Here is a 24229-nt window from a genome sequence, read left to right on the forward strand (position 1 = left end):
AGCAAATGCAGGCAAGCTGCTGTTAACTCATCTAATATCATAGGAGATACATTGTGTAGGAGTGGCAGCACTGAGAAGTTCAGAGATTTGTTCCAGATGTGGACAAACTGAGACAGCTCGACTGGTATGAACTATGCAAGAGTAAGCCTATTTAATGTGGCCTTTTCAACAAAGGTGTTAGAGGTAAATGAAGTAGTTCCAAAGTGTGCAGTCTGACTGGTTGAGTGGTACTTAAGTGAACTGTGCTCTGGCATTGGCACAATCCAGATGAAAACTTTGACCCCTGAATAAGCTGTGGCTTCCGCTTTACTCAGCATGAGCACGTCTCCATTCTGCCAGAGATAATGGGAACTGCAGATGCTGGAGAATTCCAAGATAATAAAATGTGAGGCTGGATGAACACAGCAGGCCAAGCAGCATCTCAGGAGCACAAAAGCTGACGTTTTGGGCCTGGACCCTTCATCAGAGAGGGGGATGGGGAGAGGGAACTGGAATAAATAGGGAGAGAGGGGGAGGCGGACCGAAGATGGAGAGTAAAGAAGATAGGTGGAGAGAGTATAGGTGGGGAGGTAGGGAGGGGATAGGTCAGTCCAGGGAAGACGGACAGGTCAAGGAGGTGGGATGAGGTTAGTAGGTAGCTGGGGGTGCGGCTTGGGGTGGGAGGAAGGGATGGGTGAGAGGAAGAACCGGTTAGGGAGGCAGAGACAGGTTGGACTGGTTTTGGGATGCAGTGGGTGGGGGGGAAGAGCTGGGCTGGTTGTGTGGTGCAGTGGGGGGAGGGGACGAACTGGGCTGGTTTAGGGATGCAGTAGGGGAAGGGGAGATTTTGAAACTGGTGAAGTCCACATTGATACCATTAGGCTGCAGGGTTCCCAGGCGGAATATGAGTTGCTGTTCCTGCAACCTTCGGGTGGCATCATTGTGGCAGTGCAGGAGGCCCATGATGGACCTTGACCTGTCCGTCTTCCCTGGGCTGACCTATCCCCTCCCTACCTCCCCACCTATACTCTCTCCACCTATCTTCTTTACTGTCCATCTTCGGTCCGCCTCCCCCTCTCTCCCTATTTATTCCAGTTCCCTCTCCCCATCCCCCCTCTCTGATGAAGGGTCCAGGCCCGAAACGTCAGCTTTTGTGCTCCTGAGATGCTGCTTGGCCTGCTGTGTTCATCCAGTCTCCATTCTGCCATCTCCTTTTTCTCCTCCCAACCTGCTTCATTAATGAGACAATTCACCTGGGGTGAATGCCTACATCTGTCTAGAATGCTATGTCCGGCAAACAATGCACTAAATCCTTGCAGAGGGTATACTGCACTGGTCAAGCCAATCAGTCCAGAAACCTACTAGCCTTTGTGGGCAGGTACCTTCAACCATAGCACGTTTGTGGTTGTGTGTCGGACCAGTATAATAAAGTGAGTAACCATTTATTCAAGCGAGAACCATTCTCCCCTGGAATTTACGTAGTTGCCAGGCTAGTGATTGCACACATTCATCAAACTGGTGTTGTGGTCACACATCAATTAAATGTTGAAGGAGTGGCTGCCTTGTTGATGAATCTTACTGGCTGCACATCCTAATCCTCACCCTAACTCAACTCTGTCTTGATGGGTTCACTTGATAGTGCCCTATGCTTGCAGGAATGCAGTGAAAGGGACCAATCCCAGTGACTTGTAAAGCATTCTGAGGATACATTTGTACATGAATGCCAGGGATCTCTTTCTAAACAGTCGTCAGTATGATCTAAGATTCTGTTACTATTGTCTTGCAATAATTTGTATTATTTTTCAAATATGAGGGATAGAATTGGGAAATAATTTCGTTGAATGACACAACATTATTGGTAAGTATCACACATGTAAAATTCAAGCTAAACTTCTGTGATCCAGTCCGCATTATTACTTGATTATGTCTCATTGACATTTATGAAAAAAATTATCGTTTCATGTTGGTGTTAAAATGATTTCAGTTTGCACTTATTGCTATGACATTTTGACGTAAAACCTGCATGGCAAAATACAATAAATACAGAGGTAACTAGAGGGAATAAAATAAAGCTGAAGAAATAGTGAACTGTCTATTTAGGCTTTGTCTGGAAATAGGAAAACCTGTTGTTAAAAAGTGACCTTTATTGTTGTTAATGCCAGTTAGAATATTTTGGAATCCCAATAGATTAATCTTGAAGGCTTTTCATCTTTTTTTTGAAGATGCTAGTTTACAATGGATCATGGGAATTGAAGAAATAGGCATCGAATTTTTTTTTTGAAGGAATTTAGAGTGCTAATCTATTATTCCAAAAATACAGTGTTGTAAATATTACATTGTCTTTTTACCAACATGCCCACCTGGGAATGAAATGTTCTCTATTCTTATAATTGTGAAAAGTTGTAAACAGACTTCAAAGAAAAATATTTTGCAAGGGCCATTTAAAGTAGATTGATCTATTATTGAAAACACACATGGCAGGCCCTTTAATGCACTGTTGGAAAACCATCAAAGGAAAATGCTAGTGTTAATTCACTGCCAAGATACAAAACGTCTTTAAACTCTGAAAGTTTGAAATAAGACATGTTTTGACTTATTAGTGCTCAACAACAACTGTCATAATAATGATAGTGTAGAAAAGACCATTTGAGTATAAAATTTACAAACAACCTTGTGTTAATATCATGCATTTTAACACAAAAAATGTTCCAAGAAGCTTTTGCGGGAGAGTAAGGAAAACACGTTGAGTTAAAAGATTCACTAGTGTTCAAAAGCTTTGTTAGTGGAGAAAGCAAGCTAACGTTTCAAGTCTAGATGACTCTTCATTAGCTCTGATGAAGTCATCTAGACTTGAAATATTAGCTTGATTTCTCCCCATGGATGCTGCCTGACCTGTTGCAATCTCCAGCATTTGTTTGTTTTCAGTTCAGATTTCAGCATCCGCAGTAAGTTGTTCCTGCTTGAATAATGGATTGGGGAAGTGGGGTGTGAAGAAGTTTAAAGGCAAACACTGATGAGTATAAGTTTTAGGTTTCACTCCGATTCTTATGTGACTGAATTCACAGTCATTATAAGTGGAGCAAAGGAACAAGAATGTATGAGGTCAGAGTCCTTCAGATGATGCACCCCTGCATGTTGAACGCCAATTAGTAGAAGCACTGAGGTTAACAAGAGCACAGAATCTTCTCTGGGTGGGGCTTTCAATGTCTATGCTCAGTTGTGGTTTGGTAAATCACTACTAACTGAACTGGATGAGATCTAATGGACAGCTGCTGAGCTGGGTCTCTGGTGGTTGGTGAGCGAATCAACAAAGGGAAAAATGTACTTGACCTCATCCTCACTAAGTCCCTGTCATGGATGTCTTTGCCCATGCTAGGGGTAACCACATTAAGTCATTGTGGAGATGAACTCGCATCTTCATTTTGACGATGCTTTCCTATTGTGCTGTGCAGTACTATCACCGTGCTAAATGGGATAGATTTAGAACACCAGAAAAGTGAGTAGAATATTCACCCCTTTCAGTCTGCCCTGCCACTCAGTAAGGTCATGTTGAGACCTGAGGCAGATCAGCCTTTTTCATAACAACTCCTCATAAGCCCTCAAAACCTCTTTGAAAAATCTATCAACCACCTCTTTAAATACTTTGTGATCTAGCCTCCATAACTCTGTTAGAGAGTTCCAGCCAATCACTGTGCTCTGAGCGAAGAAATTCCTTTGCATCTCAGTTTTAAATGTGTGTCCCTGCATAAAAATTTCTCACTAGTGAAACATCTCAGCATCTACCCTATCCAAACCCCTCAGAATCTTGTGTGTTTTAACAATCATGCCCCTATGATTTTATAACATAAAATCTGTAACATAACATAACATAACCTCTATAACATAACCTCTATAAGGTCACCCCTCAGCCTCCGATGATTGAGGGGGTAAGTAGCCCTGGTCTACTCAGGCTCACCCCATAGCTCAAACCCTCTAACCCTGGCAACATCCTTGTGAATCTTTTCTGAACCCTTTCAAGCTTCACAACATCCTCCCTGTAGCAGTGAGTCCAGAATTGCACATAGTGTTCTAAAAGTGGCCTAACTGATGCCCTGTGGAGCTGCAACATGACCTTCCAACTCTATACTCAATGCACTGACCAACGAAGGAGAGCACACCAAACTCCACCTTCACTATCGACCTGTGACTGCACTTTCAAGGAACTATAAACGTGCACTCCACGGTCTCTTTGTTCAGCAACACTCCCAAGGACCTTACCATTAAGTGTATAAGTGTTATTTAGCTGTTCTTGGTAAATCAATCCTTTTTACTCTGGAAACTAGCCTGATGAATCCAGTATATCCTCTATTCTATACAGGGACAGAATCTACAAATGGTATTCCAGATGTGGTTTCGTCAACAACTTGTAAAGTTGTGGCAAGACTTCCATATTTTTAAACTCCAACTGCCTAGCAACAAAGGCCAAAATTCCATTTGCCACCATAATTACTTGTTGCATTTGCTACCTTTTGTGTTTCATGTACAAGATTACCAAAGTTCCTCTGAACTGTAACTTTTTTTCTTGGAGTCTGTCAACATTAATATAATTCTTACTATGAAAGTGCATGACCTCGCACTTTCCTACTTTAAGTTCTGTCTGCATTGCAAATACCTATCTTGTCCCAATTGGGTTCTCTCTGGGTGAAAACAGGAAACTAACAAAGATTGGAAACCAGCCCAACATCCTACAAAGGCGATTGCAGCAAAAGTACTACAGATTGTGTTTCAGAACCTGCCATGTCCTTGGTCAAGGTATTCCAATGCTGCTGCAATACTGATACTTATCTGGCAAGTTGTTGAGATATATACTATCCATAAAAAGCAGGACATGTTTGGAAAAGAACCACACTCGAGAGGTGAAGTGAGTGACCGCCCTTATTATCAAGGCACACTTGACTGAGCAGGGCATCAAGGAATTCAAGTTAAACTGGAGTCAATGGGAATGAAGGGGCTGTGGGAGTTTGCACATGTGATTTTTCCACCGCTTGGAGTCATACCTAGTTGAAAGGAAAATGATTGTTGTTGTTGTTGTTTTTGTTGTTGAATGTACCTAAACCAAATAGACTGCAGTGGTTTAAGATGGCAGCTCACCAGCACTTTCTTAAGGGTACTTTGGGATGGACAATAATTATTGGCCCAGTCAGCAAAGTCTACATACTGTGGGGGTTAGTTTAGTTGAGTTGACTGGATGGCTGGTTTGCAATGCAGAGAGATGCCAACGGCATGGTTTCAACGGCTGCACTATCTGAGCCTACAATGAAGGATTCCCCTTCTCAACCTCTCATTTTGTGTGAAGCATGGTGGCCCTCTGATTAAACCATCAGTCATCTTTCTTGCTCTGATGAGAGAGTTGTGCCAAGTTCTAGGAAAGCTGAGGTGACTTTTTTACTTCCCATTAAACAAATCTTAAAAAAAATTTCTCAGACGTCTCTGCAGGAGTTCCTCAGAATGGTGTTCTAGACCCAACCATTTTCATCTGTTTCATCAATGACCTTCTGTCCACCATAAGGTCAAAGTGGGGATGTTCAATGTACAATGAGAAATATTCAGCATGAGTCATGACTTCTCAGATACCGAGGCAGTCCAATTCCAAATACGGCAAGAACTTCTCAATATTTCAGCACGGCTGATAAAGCTTGTATAATACAAGTAGCAGGCAATGATCATGCTGAACCAGAGAAATTTTAACCATTTCCACATGACATTTGTGAACACTGATATTGCTATATCCTCCACTACCAATATTCAGGTGTTACTATTAACAGAAGCTGAACTGGATCAGCCAAATATAGTGAATTCAGAACAGGCTTAGAAACTAGGAATTCTGAAGCATTTAACTTCCCTTGACTCCCTTAAGCTTGCTCATCTACATGGCACAAGAGTCATTTGCATGGAAACAGACCCTGCAGTCTAACTCATCTATGTTGACTAAGTTTACAAAATAAACTAGCCCCACTTGTCTGCATTTGGCCCTTATCCCTCTAAATCTTACCTATTCCTGTACCTGTCCAAATAGACCTTGTAAATGTTGTAACTGTACTTGCATATGTTACTTCCTCTGCCAGATTATTCCACGTATGAACCACCCTGTCTGTGGGGGGAATGAATTGCCAGTCTGGTCTGTTTTGTATATTTCTCCCCTCACTTTAGAATTGTGCCCCTTAGATTTGAACTCCCCCCCCCCCATCCCATGGAAAAGACCCTTACTATTTAGCTATCTGTCCCCCTCATGATTTTATAAAGCTCTAGAAAGTCACCCCCAACCTCCTGTGCTCCAGTGAAAAACATCCCAGCCTATCCTTGTAACTCCCAGCAACATCCCGATAAATCTTTTCTGAACCCTCTCCAATTTAATAATATCCTTCCTAAAACAGGGCAACCAGAACTGTACATAGTGGTTTCACCAAAGTCCTGTACAATCTTGACATGACATCACAACTGCAATACTCAGTGGACTGAATAATGAAGGCAAGCATGCTAAGTGCCTTATTAAACACCCTGTCTAACTGTGATGCAACTTTCAAAGACCATTGTATTTGCACTCCTAGGCGCCTCTGTTCAACAACATTACCCAAAGCCCTGCCCATTAACTGTGTAAGTCCTGCCCTCATTTGCTTTACCAAAATGCAATACCTCATGTTTATCCAAATTAAACTCCATCTGCCATTCCTCAGCCCATTGGCCCAATTGATCAAGATTTCTTATAATCTTAGATAGCCACCTTCACTGACTATACCACCAATTTGGTGTCATCCACAAACTTACTAACCGTGCTTCCTAAATTTTTGTCTAAATTGTTTACATAAATGAAAAACAAAAGTGAAACCAGCTTCGATCCCCGTGGAACACTGCTAGTCAGAGTCTTGTAGTCTGAAAAACAACCCTCCACCACTACCCTCTGTCTCCTACTGCCAAGCCAATTTTGTATCCTATTAACAAGCTCTCCCTGAATCCCATGTGATCCAACTTTACTAATCAGTCTACCATGCAGAACCTTCTCAAAGGCTTTAGTGAAGTCCATGTAGACAACGTCATTGTTTTTCTCATTACGTGCTCAAAAAAATTCAATCAAGATTGTGAGACACAATTTCCCATGCACAAAACCATGCTGACTATCCTAACAGTCCTTCCCTTTCCAAATGCATGTAAATCCTATCTCTTAGAATCCCTGATACAATTTACCCACCACTGATGTTAGACTCACAGGTCTGTAGTTTCCAGGCTTCTCCTTACAGCCTGCCTTAAATAAAAGCATAACATGAGCCACCCTCTAGTATTCTGGCAGCTCACCTGTGGCTATAGATGGTACAAATATCTCTGCTAGGGTCCTTGCAATTTCTTCTGTGACTTCCCACAATGTCCTCAGATACTCTTGATCAGGTCCTGGACATTTAGATGCCTTTTTTTAAAAAGACTTGCAGTATTTTCTCTTCAGTAATGTGGAATGAGTTACTCCCTACTTGCCTTGGGGGGTCCAACAACACTCAAGAATCTTGACACCATCCAGGACAAAGCAACCACTGAACTGGCAGATAACAAGGTGTAGAACTGGATGAACACAGCAGGCCAAGCAGCATCAGAAGAGCAGAAAAGCTGATGTTTTGGGTCTGGACGGGTCTAGACCCAAAATGTCAGCTTTTCTGCTCCTCTGATGCTGCTGTGTTCATCCAGCTCTACACTGTGTTATCTTAGATTCTCCAGCATCGGCAGTTCCTACTATCACTGAATTGGCAGACTGTTCACAACCTGAAACACTCACTATCTCCATCACCAGTAATGGGCGGCAGTGTGTAGCATTGACAAGTCACACTGCAACAACTCACCAAGTGTTCTTTGACATCACTTTCCAAGCCATGTTGCGTCCCACCTTGAAGGATGAAGCCCAGAGGATCTACGGGGAAACCTTCAAGTTCATCTCCAAGCTTGACACAATCCTGATTTGGCAGTATATTCTCTTATTCTTTTACTTTTGTTCAATTAGTATCTTGGATCTCCCTTCTTGATAGCAGCCTGGGTCTATCTCGCTACATATGGACTGCAGCTGTTCAAGAAGTTGGCTGACCACCTCAGGGCAAATAATGCTGAGCAATAAATACTGGCCTAGCCACCAAACCTATGCCCACATCCTGTGAATGGAGGAAACAAAATATTTGTACATCAATTGATTGCATGTGAGATATATTTGAATTGTAATAGAATAGAAAATATTTGCGAACTAGTCAGTAACACTTGTGGAGTGAGTGTGATTTAACTTGCAGGTCAGTAACTTTTATCAGAACTGGAATGTGTTAGAAATGACCCACTTAGAATTGTGTTTATCCAGCAGGCTGTATTCTTTATGTTCTTTTTCTCTCCCATTAGAAAGATTCGCAAAGGGGTTTGTTTTCGAAATCAAAAACAGGATGCTGTACCATGGAACTGTAGAAATTTTAAGATATATGCAAAGAAATTGTGCTAATGACTCCAATGAGCCTATACACTACAGCCTATTACAACAAAAAAATTGATAAAATTAATTTGTGCACAAACCATTCCTCCTTGAGATTTTGTTTTTAATTTTATGTTTGTGTTAACATGCATAATATTTCTCAAAACAGTTCCTCAGTCTAATCTCAAATTAAATTGAACTTCAGGACAGGTGAATAATTTGGTATGCAAATGAAAGCAAAATACTGCGGATGCTGGGAATGTTAAACAAAAAAAACTTAGCAGTTCTGGTAGCATCTGCAGAGAGAGAAACAGCATCAATGTTTTGAATTCTGAAGAAGAGTGATACTGGACTCAAGGTTAACTCTGTTTCTCTCCCCATAGGTACTGCCAGACATGCTGAATTTCTCCAACATTTTCAGTTTGTTGTAATAGTGTGGTGTATTTGAGGATGCTTTTTTGTTTAATGTATATCGTTGATTTTTACTACCGTTCTTCATGGAGGTTACAATGCTTTCTGTTTTCTATTATCACAAGATATTATGGGGTGTTATTTTTGAAAATGAAACTTAAAAAATCCACTCTCAGACTACTTTAGTGTTGTATAAAAATATCGGCAAAATTAGTTATCCAGTTCTTTTTTCCTTGTCCACATGTTTTGATAACTGGAGTCTTAACATAGGAGTGTAAAACACAATTCATTGCCCTTTTGTGACATATTTGTGAGTGCTAGTGTTTACCTCCCAATCTGTGATAATAAAGAGAAAAGGTCAGTACTTCACATAATGTGCTAACATTCAACTGCTAATTTGTAGTACAACAGTAATTTCTGTACCTATGTAATTTCAGAAGGTCAAAAGTATTTTTATCTAGGCATATTTTGAATTGGTTAGGTTTTAGCTGTACAATTAAGTTAAATATGTTTTACCATGTGTTTAGATAATCTATTGTGTCCATTGTTTTGTTCCATTGCAGATGGTTGGCTTTATCTCTTGCCTATGTCATGGAATCGTTTTGGTCACTATTCTTTTGAATTCAGCTGGAGCAGGAATTTTTGGAGGGACTGGTAGGTTTTCTGGATCTATGTTTGATTTGGTCACAGGTACTGGAATATGCTTTGGAGTGACTTAAAAGTGTAAAGCTGCTCAAGATCTCAGAGGCTTAGGTGAAGCTTTAGGGAAAGTGGTTTATGTGTTCATTTTTCCACTTCATTAAAAGCTTTGTTTCAGCTGTTAAGTGGGCAGAAGGTGAAAAAGATTGTTGGATATTATTTGATAATCTTAAGAGTACACATTAAAAAATGTCCTTACAAAGAGCAGAAGAAATGATTTTAAAAAAGCATTCTTTTAAAAAGATAGAGGATTATCAATTCGAAAAATATGGTGATGAATTACTTCCACCCCAACACTTAAATTCAAATGGTTTCAGAGATAGTAGGATCTGCAGATGCTGGAGAATCTGGGGACCGCTTTGCGGAACACCTACGCTCAGTTTGTAATAAACAACTGCACCTTCCAGTCGCAAACCATTTCCACTCCCCCTCCCATTCCTCAGACGACATATCCATCGTGGGCCTCCTGCAGTGCCACAATGATGCCACCCGAAGGTTGCAGCAACAGCAACTCATATTCCGCTTGGGAACCCTGCAGCCCAATGACATCAATGTGGACTTCACAAGCTTCAAAGGCTCTCCCCACCCCTACCGCAACCCAAAACCGGCCCAGCTTGTCCCCGCCTCCCTAACCTGTCCGTCCTCCCACCTATCCCCTCCTCCCACCTCAAGCCCCATCCTCATCTCCTACCTACTAACCTCATCCTGCCCCCTTAACCTGTCCGTCCTCCGTGGACTGACCTATCTCCTCCCTACCTCCTCACCTACACTCACCTTTACTGGCTCCATCCCCACCTCTTTAACTTGTCTGGCACCTCACCACCTATCTTCTCTATCCATCTTCGATCCACCCCCCCCCCCTCTCTCCCTATTTATTTCAGAACCCTCTTCCCCTCCCCCATTTCTGAAGAAGTGTCTGGGAACGAAATGTCAGCTTCTGTGCTCCTAAGATGCTGCTTGGCCTGCTGCGTTCATCCAGCTCTACACCTTGTTATCTTTTCTCTTCAAACGGAATGAGTGAAGGGCTGTTGGTCAAATGGTCTCAGTTAATGTTATTACGTTTTCTCTCTAACTTTTAAAATTTGTGTCCAGTCTATACATAAGTTCAATTGATCTTAGCTTCTGTGAAATGAAATGTGCAAACAAACTTGATAGCATGTTAGAAAATTTGTCTGTGACATGACATGATCATATATTTCCATGGTGAGGTAATGCAAACCTTTTTTAAAATTTTCTTCAAAAACAGACCTCTTCTAAACATGCTTTTTGCATAAGCTTATGTCAGATGTTCACTTTAACTTGCTTTTTATTCAATGTTTTTATTGTAATGTGTTGACATGCTCTGGTAAATGCATTGATGATGCTTTGAATAAACAGTATTGTTGATGTAAGCTAGCATATGTCAAATTATCTGCAACATTAACTTTGAGCAGAGTGCATGTAAGGGAAAATAATGCTAAAACATTCTGTTTGCTGCACTTTATTTTAGTGTAGCTTTACAACTGCAAGTGCTAAATGTGTTTGTATAGTGCCTTTTAATGTAATAAAGCATCCCAAGCTGCATTACAGGCGTTATTGAACAAGCCATAACTATTGAGGACAGATGATCAAAAACTGAGTCAACAAAGGTTTTAAAGAACGAAAGCAAGGCAAGAGGTTTAGGAGAGTTCCAAACTGCAAGCTCCTGAAAAGTGAAAGCACAGCTATCAATAGTTGACCAGTTAAATTCACTAACTCTGAACTGGAGAAGTGCAGTTACCTTGAAGGATTGTGAGGGTCAGGAGGGATTAGGGTTTGGGAGAAACAAGGCCATGGAAATATTTGAAAGCCAGGATAAGAATTTTAAAATGGAGGTCTTGCTTAATCAGGAGCCAATGTATATCAATATACATAATATATTATGAGCCAATATATATAATTTATGTTTTCTGAAGAAGGGTCTCGGCCCGAAACATCAGCCTTCCTGCTCCTCTGATGCTGCTTGGCCTGTTGTGTTCATTCAGTTCTACACCTTGTTATATCATTGAGCAGATGGGGTCATGGGCAAATCACCAAATTATTGGTGGTGATTGGAATTTGGTGTTTGTTAATGTGTGGGTGACAGAATTTTAGACAACTTCCATTTTACAGGGGATAGAATGTGAGAATGTGGTAAAGTTCCTGTCCCATGAGCACCTTCTTGGATGTGAAAATTGAGAGAGAGTGAGGTTTATTTAAGAGACTGATTTTAGTAGAGAAAATAGTCTGTGATGTTCCCTTTTGCATTTTGGGTTGACCTTGGAACAATTAACACTTTTTTTATGATGATGAAAGCTTAAAGTTTGTGGTGAAAGGTTAAGCTAAACTTTTTAAAAATAACTAAAATGCGATACCTAATGCAATTCTGACACTAGTTTGACAGAAAATGAAGCAGGGTGAAGCATGTCTAAAGTTGTTTTTTATTTTTGTTCTGTCCCAGATGTTCTGTATGGAAGAATAGGAACGGATATTACGTTAATGTGCGATGCTGCTGAAGACAGGTACTCTGTGTTAAATTTTGGATAATCATTAATTCATGTGTAAAGTGTTTTCCTACTCTCTTTTTGTTTTTTTTCTTTTACATTATTATCCTAGTAATTTTCTGTGTGGTATGTAGCAGCTTAGTCTCCTCACATGAAGAGAAAGAGAAGTGTTTGTTGATATTAGTGCTGGCCTAGACTAGAAAATCACAACTTCTGTTCACTTGATCCCTCTTAATGTTGAAAACAAACAGATGGCCTGTGAAAAATAGATACTGACCTAAGAAATCATGAATTAAGAGGGACGTTTAGCGGCTTGATAAAAGAAATGGTGTTTGTGGTTTTGGTAGAAGAAATCATTGAGTTATAGAAGACTTTGACTCTGAAGGGTGCCATTCAGCCCTGTGTGTCAGTGCTGGCTGCAAGTTATCTATTTAGTCAGCTCCCATTTTCTAGCTCTTGGCTTGTAGCCTTGTAAATTACAACAATTCAAGTGCACACTCAAGTGGTTTTTAAAAGCAAAGAATTTTTTGCTCTGTATCATCCTTTAAGACGATGAATTTCACTGCCCCTTTGCCATTGGGTGAAAACATTTATTTTCAACTCTCCCTTGATCCTTCCTTGACTGATTACTTAAAGCTAAAGCAACTATCTAGGACCCTCTGACTTCTCTCCCAAAGAAAACAATGCCTTCCTATTGAACCTTTCTTAATGAAACCATGACACAGGACTGGAAGTAGGTCTTTCAATCCATTCAACCTGCTCTGTCACTCAGTGAGATCATGGCGGACCAGACAGCCCTCAATTCCATTTTCCTGCCTTGTTCCAAGGTGTGGTTCATGTAATATCTTATAACTTTTGCAAGGCCTTCCTTACTTTTATACTCCCTTTTGAAATAAAGGCCAACAGTTCTTCATTACCCACTGAGATTGGATGAAAGCTTAGATGCTCACAGCTAAATTTCTCAATTCTTGGCAACCAACTGACTCTTTTCAACTGTAGACTTGCTTTGTGTGATCACCTCCAGAATACAAGAGGTCCTTTGGCGCAAAGTTAAAGTCCCTGTCTCTGAGCTGAATTAACTTTATTGTCACATGTACTCAGATGAACACAGTGAAAAGTTTATAAGTCTCCACTTACAGCACCATCTTAGGTACAGAGGCACAAGACTAGTTACAGTGCAACAATGCCACCAACACTCAGTCATCTTAGGTACAGACCACCTAGGTACAATCCTTAGTTACAGAGTTGAGAAATGAAGGAAAAAAGATTACTTTACAGCTATATAGAGTATAACCATAGTTCAGAAAAAAAACAAGCAAAGTTGAAAAGAACAAACATCACAGTCTCTCCCCATGTGCTCTTGACAGTAGGCTAATGCAAGGGACCTTCACATGGTCTGACTTCTGGCTGCTGCCACACACCCACTGTGGGCTGCTGTTCGCTGGGATCCCCCCCAACCCCGACCCCAATTCTGGGTCAGAGGTCCAAGGCTAAGTCTCAAACCAGATCCCCTTGCTCTTGAACGCAGCATTGTAATGCAATTCGAGAGGCTATTAATGAGGACATTGGGAGTGTGAACAGCTAGGATGTAAACTGAAAACAAAACAAAGCCTTAAAAAAAAATGAGAGGCATAACTAAAATTGGGGACATGACCACATGGCTGAAAGTAGAAATGGGTTTTGATTTATGAACACTGGCTACAATACTAGGGAAGATGGGAGCTGTGCTGGTGCAATAGTCTTCCTATTAACACTGCTGGAACTTGTGATCTGGTGTTTTGTGTAATTATAGTGGTAGAAAAGGCTTTGAACTATATAGCGTCTAGGGATCAAGTCCGGGAGACAAGGCAAGAGAGAAAGGTAGCATCAAGAGTAATGATGATTAGAGCATGGCAGGAAAAGTCAGAGCACATAGATCCTTGGATGCATGTGCTAATAAGGCTAAAGATTGCAAAAATAGTAAACTGATCAAACTAAAAGCTTCAAATTTGAATGCGTAAAACATGCATAATAAAACAAGTTAATTGACTCAATGGAAATAAATTTGAATGATTGTTAAAGAGACATGGCTGCAAGATAGTGAACCTGAATTTCCAAGGGTACAGGACATTTTGGGACACAGCTTGGAAAAATGGAGGTGTAGCTGGTTTAATTAAATATAACAGTTGTACAATAGAAACCCTTAATGAAGGATCAGTTGTGATTTAAAAAAAACATGAAACAACAAAAAGACGTAATCACTTAGAGTGATTTTTTGGCTCCCTAACATTTCTTTCCCCTCTCACCTTAAATTTGTTCAAGGTTACCCTCTGTCTACCTTTATAGTACTAGTGAACCACATGCACAACAAAGTGTGTTGTGATTATGCAGGATGGATCAGATTGAGGGGTCCTCCAGTGAAGTGCTGACATAGTGCTACATCATCCTAATGTGCTGAGCTCTGTGCAATTGGAACAGACAATGAGGCAATGTGATAGATGGTGAGGAATCAGGGCAAAGGGGACAGCTATCCGAAGAGGTTGAGAATGAAGCCAACCAGCTAGCGGAAGCTCCTCTTGTGACTGACTGAGCTCATATTTGCACTGGGGAGTACAAGGCAGGCAGAACCTGACTGGCACCCAGTTCCAGTGAATGTGAGCTGGTGAAAAAGACCATTGTCCATCAAGGTTGAGATGGCAACTTTTTGTTTTGCCCCATGTTGCAGACTGCAGCATCTTAATTTCACTTGTGTTCTCATTTGCTGGCTGTGAATAGAAGCTCCTGTTTGGATTTGCCTGACTGTCTATTGAGGAGAGGTGGGCATCCACTGGCCACTGGAAACAGAGTAGCAGTAACTTAGAGGGTGTTTAGATGGAATATAGCTATGGGCAGGCAAACTATATGGCTTGGTGATGAAACAGTGACAAGAATGAGAGAGCATGGTTGTTGACGTGAGTTGACATGAGAGCTGACCATGCACAGCTTAGGTTTGCGACTACTATGCCATCATGTTGGCAATGAGGGACAATACTGGATTGCAAATGCCTTTCTGGGCGCACAGCAGCCTTACAAAAATGTTGCAAGTGCAAGGTATGTCTGTCTTTTGGCAGATATCTGGTGATATCTGACAAATAGTTTTGGGAATGTCACATGGCAAGTAGGGGTTAAAATCAGACATGAGGGACACGATAGGTGCAGAGCAGGTAGATGTGGTGAGAAATCGGTGGACAGGAACTTGGAGATGGTGGTGTGCCTATATGAATGATGCCCTTTTCTAGATGATAGTGTTACCAGGTTAAATGCCACATTGAAGACTTTGGTGAATTGCTACTGGTGATCTCTAGATGGTACACAATGGTGAAGGGAGACTGCTGAAGGTGATGGATGCAGCACTGTTCAAGCAGAATGCTTTGTGCTGGATGATGGTGAACTTCTTGAATATTGTTGGAGTTTCAATGACCAGGCAAATATTCACACCCCAACTTGTGCCTATGTAGATGGTAGGCAACCATTGATGGACTGTTCCTTGCAGTATATCCAGCCTCTGATCTTGTACCCACAGTATTTATGTAGCTGATCTTGTTAAATTTCTGGTCAGTCATACCCCAGGATGTTGTTAATGTAGAAATTAGTGACTGCAGAACAAGTGCTTTCAAGGTGAGGATAATTAGATTCTCGTTTGTTGGAGATAGCCATTGATTGACACCTGCGTGGAGTGAAATTCATTGCTATGCTTGCAGAAACCAGCTCACTCTCTGCATGTGTAATAGCTAATATAGAGCAATTTTGTGAGGAACAAGAAAGGACCAAAAATAAGCCCTTGAGGGGATCTCTAGCAATGACAGTGTGTGTCGGAAGAGAAGCTATACTTTGGTCACATTCACATTGGTAGAAAGTGGAACTGTGTGAGGACAGTTATCTGGAGAACTGACATTGTTGAAGTTAATTGCAGTCAATTACATCAGCACTGAAGGGAGTTGAGATGCCTGCATAATGGTTAGATTCACAGGCAGAAATGAAATCATTCATAATCTTGCTTCGGGCAATTATAATGCTTTGGTATATTAGCAGAATCCACATAGAAAACAATTAAATAGGGAGTTAAAACATGTAGGAATAGCTAGAAGGTATTTGCAATTCCAATAATTTTGGAGGAGCAGCATTTTAAGACAAGGTTGAGACCTTTTATTAGGAGAATGAAATGAGAGAATGTGAAGTTGATACTTCAATCATGTCATGAGGTTCATCTATTTCTAATGAAATTTCTACTGTGTTGTTAAAGGTAGTCATGGCAATGCAGTACTGATAACGTACAAGTATTGAAAAATCTTTGAATAAGCAGAATATGTTGAAATGTGAAGTGCTGAGAGAAGACATTCTACATCATCACTGCTTTGTTAATTCTTTGTTTCTTACAACAAATAGTTTACAAACTGAGTGGGCATTCTTGGATTTATTGATTTCTGTGGGTGAGTGTAATTAATTAGGTTAAGACATTGCAAATGTAACTGCTGAAATGCAGTAGTTGAGCACTTGGCATGTAGATGTGCGGTAGAATAGGAGTTGTGGGAAAGGCAGAGATTCAGCAGTCTTCCCAGAAGGAATTCACAAAAGACTCTCCGACTTACAATTTAACATTTAAATTAATGCTTTGGAACAGGGAACTTGTACAGCTATCTGATAAGCACAAGTACAATGTTAGCATTTTTTGGGTATCTCTTTAAAAGGTACAAGAATTAATCTTTCCAAATAGATCTGCATTTTCGAGATGCTAACACTATGTTTACACTTCAAAAATATTTCCGCAGTTTCCTCCAACAAAATGTACGGCAGCTTTAAGCTATTGTCTTTAGTTCCTATGACAAAATCCATTCCATTGTCACCTCCTGCGTCCTCCTCCCAGGCGTCTGTCTGAGGCTGAATTAGATCCTGAACAATTCTGAGGCTGCTTTTTCAAAGGCTGCATGGGGCAGGCTCAGGGTTGCACTGCTGTGGAAACCTGTCTGCTTGGTCAACAGAGATAGTAGGAACTGCAGGTGCTGGAGAATCTGAGATAACAAGGTGTAGAGCTGGATGAACACAGCAGGCCAAGCAGCATCAGAGGAGCAGGAAGATTTCTGAAGAAAGGTCTAGGTCGGAAACGTCAGCTTTCCTGCTCCTCTGATGCTGCTTGGCCTGCTGTGTTCATCCAGCTCTACACCTTGTTATCTCTGCTTGGTCAACTTGCTGGTTTCCAAATTCAAGACTGGCACACTTGTTCTTTCATTTGGCATGACAGTAGGATGGAAAATGGAGTTTGCTCCACTTGTTAAAATGGCCTTTGAGATCCTGTCAAAATCAAAGTGCTGTTGACAATATGGCAGCAGGGGGAGGAGCTGGCATCCATGTTGGGAGGAATCAGCATTGATGTTGTCAGAGACAGATGGCAGTCACTGGCCTGAGACGCTGAGATAGGCCTCAGTGCCAGTGGCCCATCCGTGAAGGTTGGGGGCACATTGCCAGGATATTGTAGCAAGTTTTGAGAGAAAAACACAGTTCTGACAAATATAGTGGCAGAAAATAATAGCCTACCACGGTAGGTCTGTAAGAATAATCCAAGTGAGAATACGGGCTGACATTTAAAATACATAGTCTCACATTTGATCTTCGCTGACTTACAGTTCACTTATCAGCATACAGTGAAGAGGGATGTTGTTTGGGAGCTTGCAAAATTAGTTGCAATTACTGACACTCAAATCTACACTGTACCATATTGTATAATATATAAGACCACTTATTCTTCTAATGTCTCACATTGTTTTGCATTCTACACATATAGGTGACTTTGTTGACTTTGTGATCTGACAAGAAGTTGTAGGGCCTGTGAGTCATTACTCATCTTATTAGGCCTAGCGAGATTGTTTAAGTGCCTCACACAATGCATTCAGGTTTCCCATGCTACTCGGCTGCATTGATTTCAGTGACTACCTCAATCCATGTCCTCTTACTCTGCAGTGGGGTCCTCCTGTGACCACTGGCAGTAACAGAATGTTCCTGTGAACTGTTGCAACCCCAGCACTATCTGAAGAGATTTGTCATGAAATCGGGCTGTTGCCTTGGATCAGGAACCTGTGCTGTCCACTGCATAATCATCTTAAGTGGCAGGTGCAGCAATTGGTATAAAATGGCTAATGCAGAGCAGGTAGGTGTGAAACAGGATGGAACCCATGATGACTCCTAGAAGAGATCTCCAGCAATTGTAGTGAGACTGTTGGAAGAGAAGGTATGCATTGGTCACATTCATGTAGGTAGAAATGGAACCATGTGAAGATAGTTGCTCGGAGGATTAACGTCAGAGAAGTTAATTGCATTTCCCTTGCCTTTAGATCAGCCTGCTATTGAATGTGTCCTCCTTCCCTGCTATGTACACCACTGCTGTATCAGCAGTGACCACTTATATTTGCTTTTGAAAATTCCATGGATGCATGTTTTGCCACTAATTCATTGCAGCATATGATCACACTAAATTTGAAATCTACCTTCATTTGTGTGCAAAGATATGTATATTTATTTGTGTAGGACTCTAAAGGTGAAATGGATTCATTATAAAAATTTCAAAGTTAGTCTTTTGCATTCGAGCTGTAGTTATTTGAGTGACTCTAGCCTCTGGAAATGGACATAGTTGTCTGTATTTCTTGGTGGCATACTGAGTTCTGTTGGATTGCAAATAGTAAGATTTCTTTCCTGCTCATTTTGATCACATTCCTCTTTTTAGATTGCACTAGAAATTCAGACAGGCATTGGATATAGTCTGACATCAAGATCTGGCTCCTAAATAGTAAATTTGAAGAATAATCCTTCCATCCCTTTATCTTTAAAGAAATGAAGAGAGAATAGAGCAAGTGAAAATATGTACATGGGTTGAAGAATCTACAGAACTGAGAACAGCTCACAAACCTTTTCAAGATGTAGGAATAGAAAGATAACTACTTTTGTTATCACTACAGCAGCTTCCTCGGAGAAGTAAAAGTGCCGCATAAACAGGTTTTACTATTTTAGTACAGTTAGAATTATATAATTCTTTTGGAAACTTCTGGGAGAGGATGATATTTTCAGCATAAAAAGAAAAATGTGTAGAAATGAAACATTGAAATAAAATTGTGAATTTTCAGGACCTTGATGAATCCCAATTATTTGAGAGTTAAACATCATTTTATTGAGGTTTTATGCATGCACTGAATTATTCTTACAGCATGTGACTTTATCAACAGAATAATTCAATGGAAGGTTAATGGGACCCTTGTGACCTTAACTAACATTGTGAAAGGACAGAATGGAAGTCTTGTTTTGTCGATGGCAAACTTGTCAATGGAAGGAAATTATAGTTGCCATGATGAGACTGGAAGATTGTTGCACTGGACCCAACTAAAACTTGGATGTAAGTCAAACTAAAGATTCATATCTGATATCACTTATAAAACTGGTAAGAGAATACTGCAGTGGATGTCACAGTTCAATTCATTTAAAAAAATCTACAGGATGAGTAATTTCCAATTGCAGGTAATAATGTTTTAAAATTTCTCTTGGGAATAATGGTTAAAATTATTTAAACAGCATTTAAGGTGTTGATTTAAAACATTTTGTGTATGAGCATACTGAGTTACTGTCGCAAATTGGTTTTCTGTTTAATATGTGACAGTTGTGCTAAAACTTAAAGTTTAATTTTGCTATATAGCCATATAATTAATTGAGTTAATTGGTATTCTTATTTAAATGTAATGCATTTTTAGTAATGTATATCCAGGTGCCTACATACAAATGGACCAGCAGCACTCTAAAATAATTAAAATTATCCTGGAAATATTTTACTGTTTTCCTTTGTTGGCCTGCAGGAAAACTTACAGACAAAAAAAAGCTCATTCAGGCTTACACCTAGAATATTTATTTTACACAGCCTCAGTTCACGATTCTCAATGATATGTTGCAGAATGAATCAGCTTGGCAATCTGCTTCAGTGTTACTTCAATACTAAATTAGGTCCAAAACACTTCGTTGTCATCTTGTTCCATTGATCTGCTGCAACTCAAATCATGGTACAGGCAACAAAACATACCAGGCATCTTCAGTGGTTGAAGTTATTTATATGTCTATCAAAGCTGCATGCAGAGGAGCTAATTATGCTCTGTAACATGCTATGGTGTGTTGGGTTACGTTATCCAAAGAATCCTGACATGGTAGGCTATTTATCAGTCTGATCAATGTTCTGGAGGACAGGCACTTCTATGCAGAAACACCTGAGGCCATCTTTGCACACCTTTGTCCTTCTGTTTACAAAACAGTATGAGCTGGATCTTAAGATAACAAAGTGTGGAGCTGGATGAACACAGCAGGCCAAGCAGCATCTCAGGAGCACAAAAGCTGATGTTTCAGGCCTAGACCCTTCATCAGAGAGGGAGATGGGGAGAGGGTTCTGGAATAAATAGGGGGAGGCGGACCGAAGTTGGAGAGAAAAGAAGATAGGTGGTGAGGAGGTAGGAAGGGGATAGGTCAGTCCAGGGAAGATGGACAGGTCAAGGAGGTGGGATGAGGTGGTAGGTAGGAAATGGAGGTGCAGCTTGAGGTGGGAGTAAGGGATAGGTGAGAGGAAGAACAGGTTAGGAAAGCAGAGACAGGCTGGGCTGGTTTTGATATGCAGTGGGGGGAGGGGACGAGCTGGGCTGGTTTTGTGATGCAGTGGGGGAGGGGAAGAACTGGGCTGGTTTTGGGATGCGGTGGGGGGAGGGGAGATTTTGAAGCTTGTGAAGTCCCGCACATCCCAGATGTCCACGTTCTTCAAAGACCGCAACTTGCCCCCAGCAGTGGTCGAGAACGCCTTTGACCGCGTCTCCCTCATTTCCTGCAACACGTCCCTCACACCCTGCCCCCGCAGGATCCCCCTCGTTCTCACATACCACCCCACCAACCTCCGGATACAATGCATCATCCTCCAACACTTCCGTCTCTACAATCCGATCCCACCACCCAAGCTATTTTCCCTTCCCCACCCTTGTCTGCCTTCCAGAGAGACCACTCTCTCCGCGACTTCCTTGTCTGCTCCACACTCCCCTCCAACCCCATCACAATCGGCGCCTTCCCCTGCAACCGCAGGAAGTGCTACACTTGCCCCCCACACTTACTCCCTCACCCCCATCCCAGGCTCCAAGATGACTTTCCATATCAAGCAGATGTTCACCTGCACATCTGCCAATGTGGTATATTGTTTCCATTGTACCCGGTGTGGTTCCTCTACATTGGGGAAACCAAGCAGAGGCTTGGGGACTGCTTTGCAGAACACCTCCGCTCGGTTCGCAATAAACAACTGCATCTCCCAGTCGCGACCCATTTTAACTCCCCCTCCCATTCCTCAGACGACATGTCCATCATGGGCCTCCTGCAGTGCCACAATGATGCCACCCGAAGGTTGCAAGAACAGCAACTCATATTCCGCTTGGGAACCCTGCAGCCAATGTTATCAATGTGGACTTCACAAGCTTCAAAATCTCCCCTTCCCCCACTGCATCCCAAAACCAGCCCAGTTCTTCCCCTCACCCCACTGCATCACAAAACCAGCCCAGCTCGTCCCCTCCCCCCCACTGCATCACAAAACCAGCCCTGCCTGTCTCCGCTTCCCTAACCTGTTCTTCCTCTCACCCATCCCTTCCTTCCACCTCAAGCCACACCTCCATTTCCTCCCTACCACCTCATCCCGCCTCCTTGACCTGTCCGTCTTCCCTGGACTGACCTATCCCCTCCCTACCTCCTCACCTATACTCTCCTCTCCACCTATCTTCTTTTCTCTCCATCTTCGGTCCGCCTCCCCGTCTCTCCGTATTTATTCCAGAACCCTCTCCCCATCCCCCTCTCTGAAGGGTCTAGGCCCGAAACGTCAGCTTTTGTGCTCCTGAGATGCTGCTTGGCCTGCTGTGTTCATCCAGCTCCACACTTTGTTATCTTGCATTCTCCAGCATCTGCAGTTCCCATTATCCCTGAGCTGGATCTTAATTCCAGATCACCTAAACTATAATGTAAAAATCTGGAGCAGGCATAGACCATATGTCAGATGATCTCTCCAATGCCATTAAATATGATCATGGCTGCTCTATGGCCTCAAGCCCACTTTCCAGTCCACTCGCCCCGGATTCCCTAAGCCACCAAAAATCAGTCTACCTGGACTTTTAAAAATATTCAAACAATGGAACCCCCACAACCCACTAAGGTAGGGGATTCTGAACTCCTTGAAAACATGTGTATGTTTCTCCGTCCTAACTGACCAGAGCTTTGTCTTGAAACTGCCTTATGTGCCAAATTGTTCAGATAAATGAAGTAACCTTTCAATGCCTATCTTATCAAGTAACTTGGAAACCTAAGAACTGCTTTTCAACTTATGTTCTATCAGGTACTACAAACTTTGTATATGGTAGGAGTCTGCTCATATTGAGCAGATGTTTTGTTTTCTGTAATTTTGGCAGGCTAATACTACTTTTTCCTTTTAAAACCAGTACATATTGAATTCTTAGAAAATGTGTTTCATGTAAGTACTTTCTCAGAATATTGTCAATAGTTTGAAATTTTTTTATTGTTTTATTAACAGATCCTGCAAGCAAACCACTGGTGCACTGCATGGCTTCAAATTTTTATAGAATTTCTTGCATGTGGGAGAATAGTCAAGAGGGGTCCTTTCCTATCCGTTACCTTGCAACTTATAGGTAAGAAGTCGCCAATCATTTGTATGTAGTTTCATTATGAAATGTCTTATTTGTAAGAGCACATTTAAATCATGGCTGGGTAATATTTCTGGATCACTACACAGTCACATAGAAATCATCAGCAGTTCAAAGTGAAGAAGACTGAAGTAGAAAACAAAAAAAAACTCGAAGAAATCTGCACTTCATGTCAATTTCTAGAGTACAAACAATTTTTCAATAGATGTGTTTGAAATGCACTCCATCATGGAGATTATGTGAAAGATTTGTATCATTGACACCAGTGTTGTATTGTGGCTGACATCTGAAGTACTGCCAGTGTATGTTTTTCATCATATTTGTCGGGCTTATTCCTATAATACTGGTGTGCATCTCGTCATACTGCTAATGAGCCACTTATCCCATTAATGAACTAAAAATAGATGCCCAGTTATGTCAACATTTACTGCCCATCGCTACTTCCATTGAAGGTGCTAGTGAGCTCATGTTTGAGCTACTTTAGTTCATTTGTGTAGGTGAACCCGCAATGTTAGAGAATTTAACTTGGTGGCAGTGAAGGAATGGTCATCCAAGTGGTGGTGAGTGTCATGGAGGGGAGCTTGCAATGATGGTGCACCTCTGTGTAGACTGCTTGTGTCACTTTAGGTTGTAGAACTTGTATGTTTAGAAGATACTGTTGATGGTACCTTGGTGAGTTGTCACATCCCTTGTAGAATGTGCACAGCATTGGTGAAGGAAGTGAATGTTAGTCAAGCATGCTGCTTTGTCTCTGGATGATGTTGAGCTTCTTGAGTGTTGTAGGCAAGTGGAGAGTGCTCCAACATACTCCTGATTTGTGTATTGAAGTTGATGGAGACCTTTGAGTTAAGAAGTGAGTTACTCACCATAGAATTCCTAGCTTTTGACCTACCATTGGAAGCACTATTTTTATGACTTGCAGTTCTGATCAGTAGTGTTACTAGGGATTCAGTGGTGGCTAGGCTACTGAATGACTAGATTCTGTCTTGTTGGAGATGGTCGTTGTCTGGTCTTTGTGAGGCACAAATATGACTTGACACGTTTCAGCCTAAACCCAACTGGATATTGTTCGGTAATAAAATGTGAGGCTGGATGAACACAGGCCAAGCAGCATCTCAGGAGCACAAAAGCTGACGTTTCGGGCCTAGACCCTTCATCAGAGAGGGGGATGGGGAGAGGGTTCTAGAATAAATAGGGAGAGAGGGGGAGGCGGACCGAAGATGGAGAGAAAAGAAGATAGGTGGAGAGGAGCGTATAGGTAGGGAGGGGATAGGTCAGTCCAGGGAAGACGGACAGGTCAAGGAGGTGGGATGAGGTTAGTAGGTAGGAGATGGAGGTGCGGCTTGGGGTGGGAGGAAGGGATGGGTGAGAGGAAGAACAGGTTAGGGAGGCAGAGACAGGCTGGACTGGTTTTGGGATGCAGTGGGTGGAGGGGAAGAGCTGGGCTGGTTGTG

At 41.6% G+C, this 24229-nt stretch overlaps 1 protein-coding gene and 1 long non-coding RNA gene across 3 annotated transcripts in view; one reads left to right on the forward strand and one right to left on the reverse strand.

Moving 5' to 3' along the window:
• The window catches only part of il11ra (interleukin 11 receptor, alpha), a 104182-nt gene that overhangs the window by 33582 nt on the left and 46371 nt on the right, over positions 1-24229 (forward strand). For both annotated transcript variants that reach the window (XM_059649249.1, XM_059649253.1), the window contains exons 2-5: positions 9421-9511; positions 12015-12075; positions 19287-19453; positions 22646-22760. In XM_059649249.1, the coding sequence (XP_059505232.1) occupies positions 9421-9511; positions 12015-12075; positions 19287-19453; positions 22646-22760 (434 nt within the window). The remainder of the gene's footprint in view (positions 1-9420; positions 9512-12014; positions 12076-19286; positions 19454-22645; positions 22761-24229) is intronic.
• LOC132210066 (uncharacterized) overlaps positions 1-24229 on the reverse strand; it is a 56134-nt gene that overhangs the window by 15472 nt on the left and 16433 nt on the right. Inside the window, exon 2 of the long non-coding RNA XR_009446253.1 lies at positions 7842-8144. This is a non-coding gene — a long non-coding RNA (uncharacterized LOC132210066). The remainder of the gene's footprint in view (positions 1-7841; positions 8145-24229) is intronic.

This window comes from Stegostoma tigrinum, chromosome 1 (genome assembly GCF_030684315.1).
Source record: "Stegostoma tigrinum isolate sSteTig4 chromosome 1, sSteTig4.hap1, whole genome shotgun sequence".
NCBI lineage: Eukaryota > Metazoa > Chordata > Chondrichthyes > Orectolobiformes > Stegostomatidae > Stegostoma > Stegostoma tigrinum.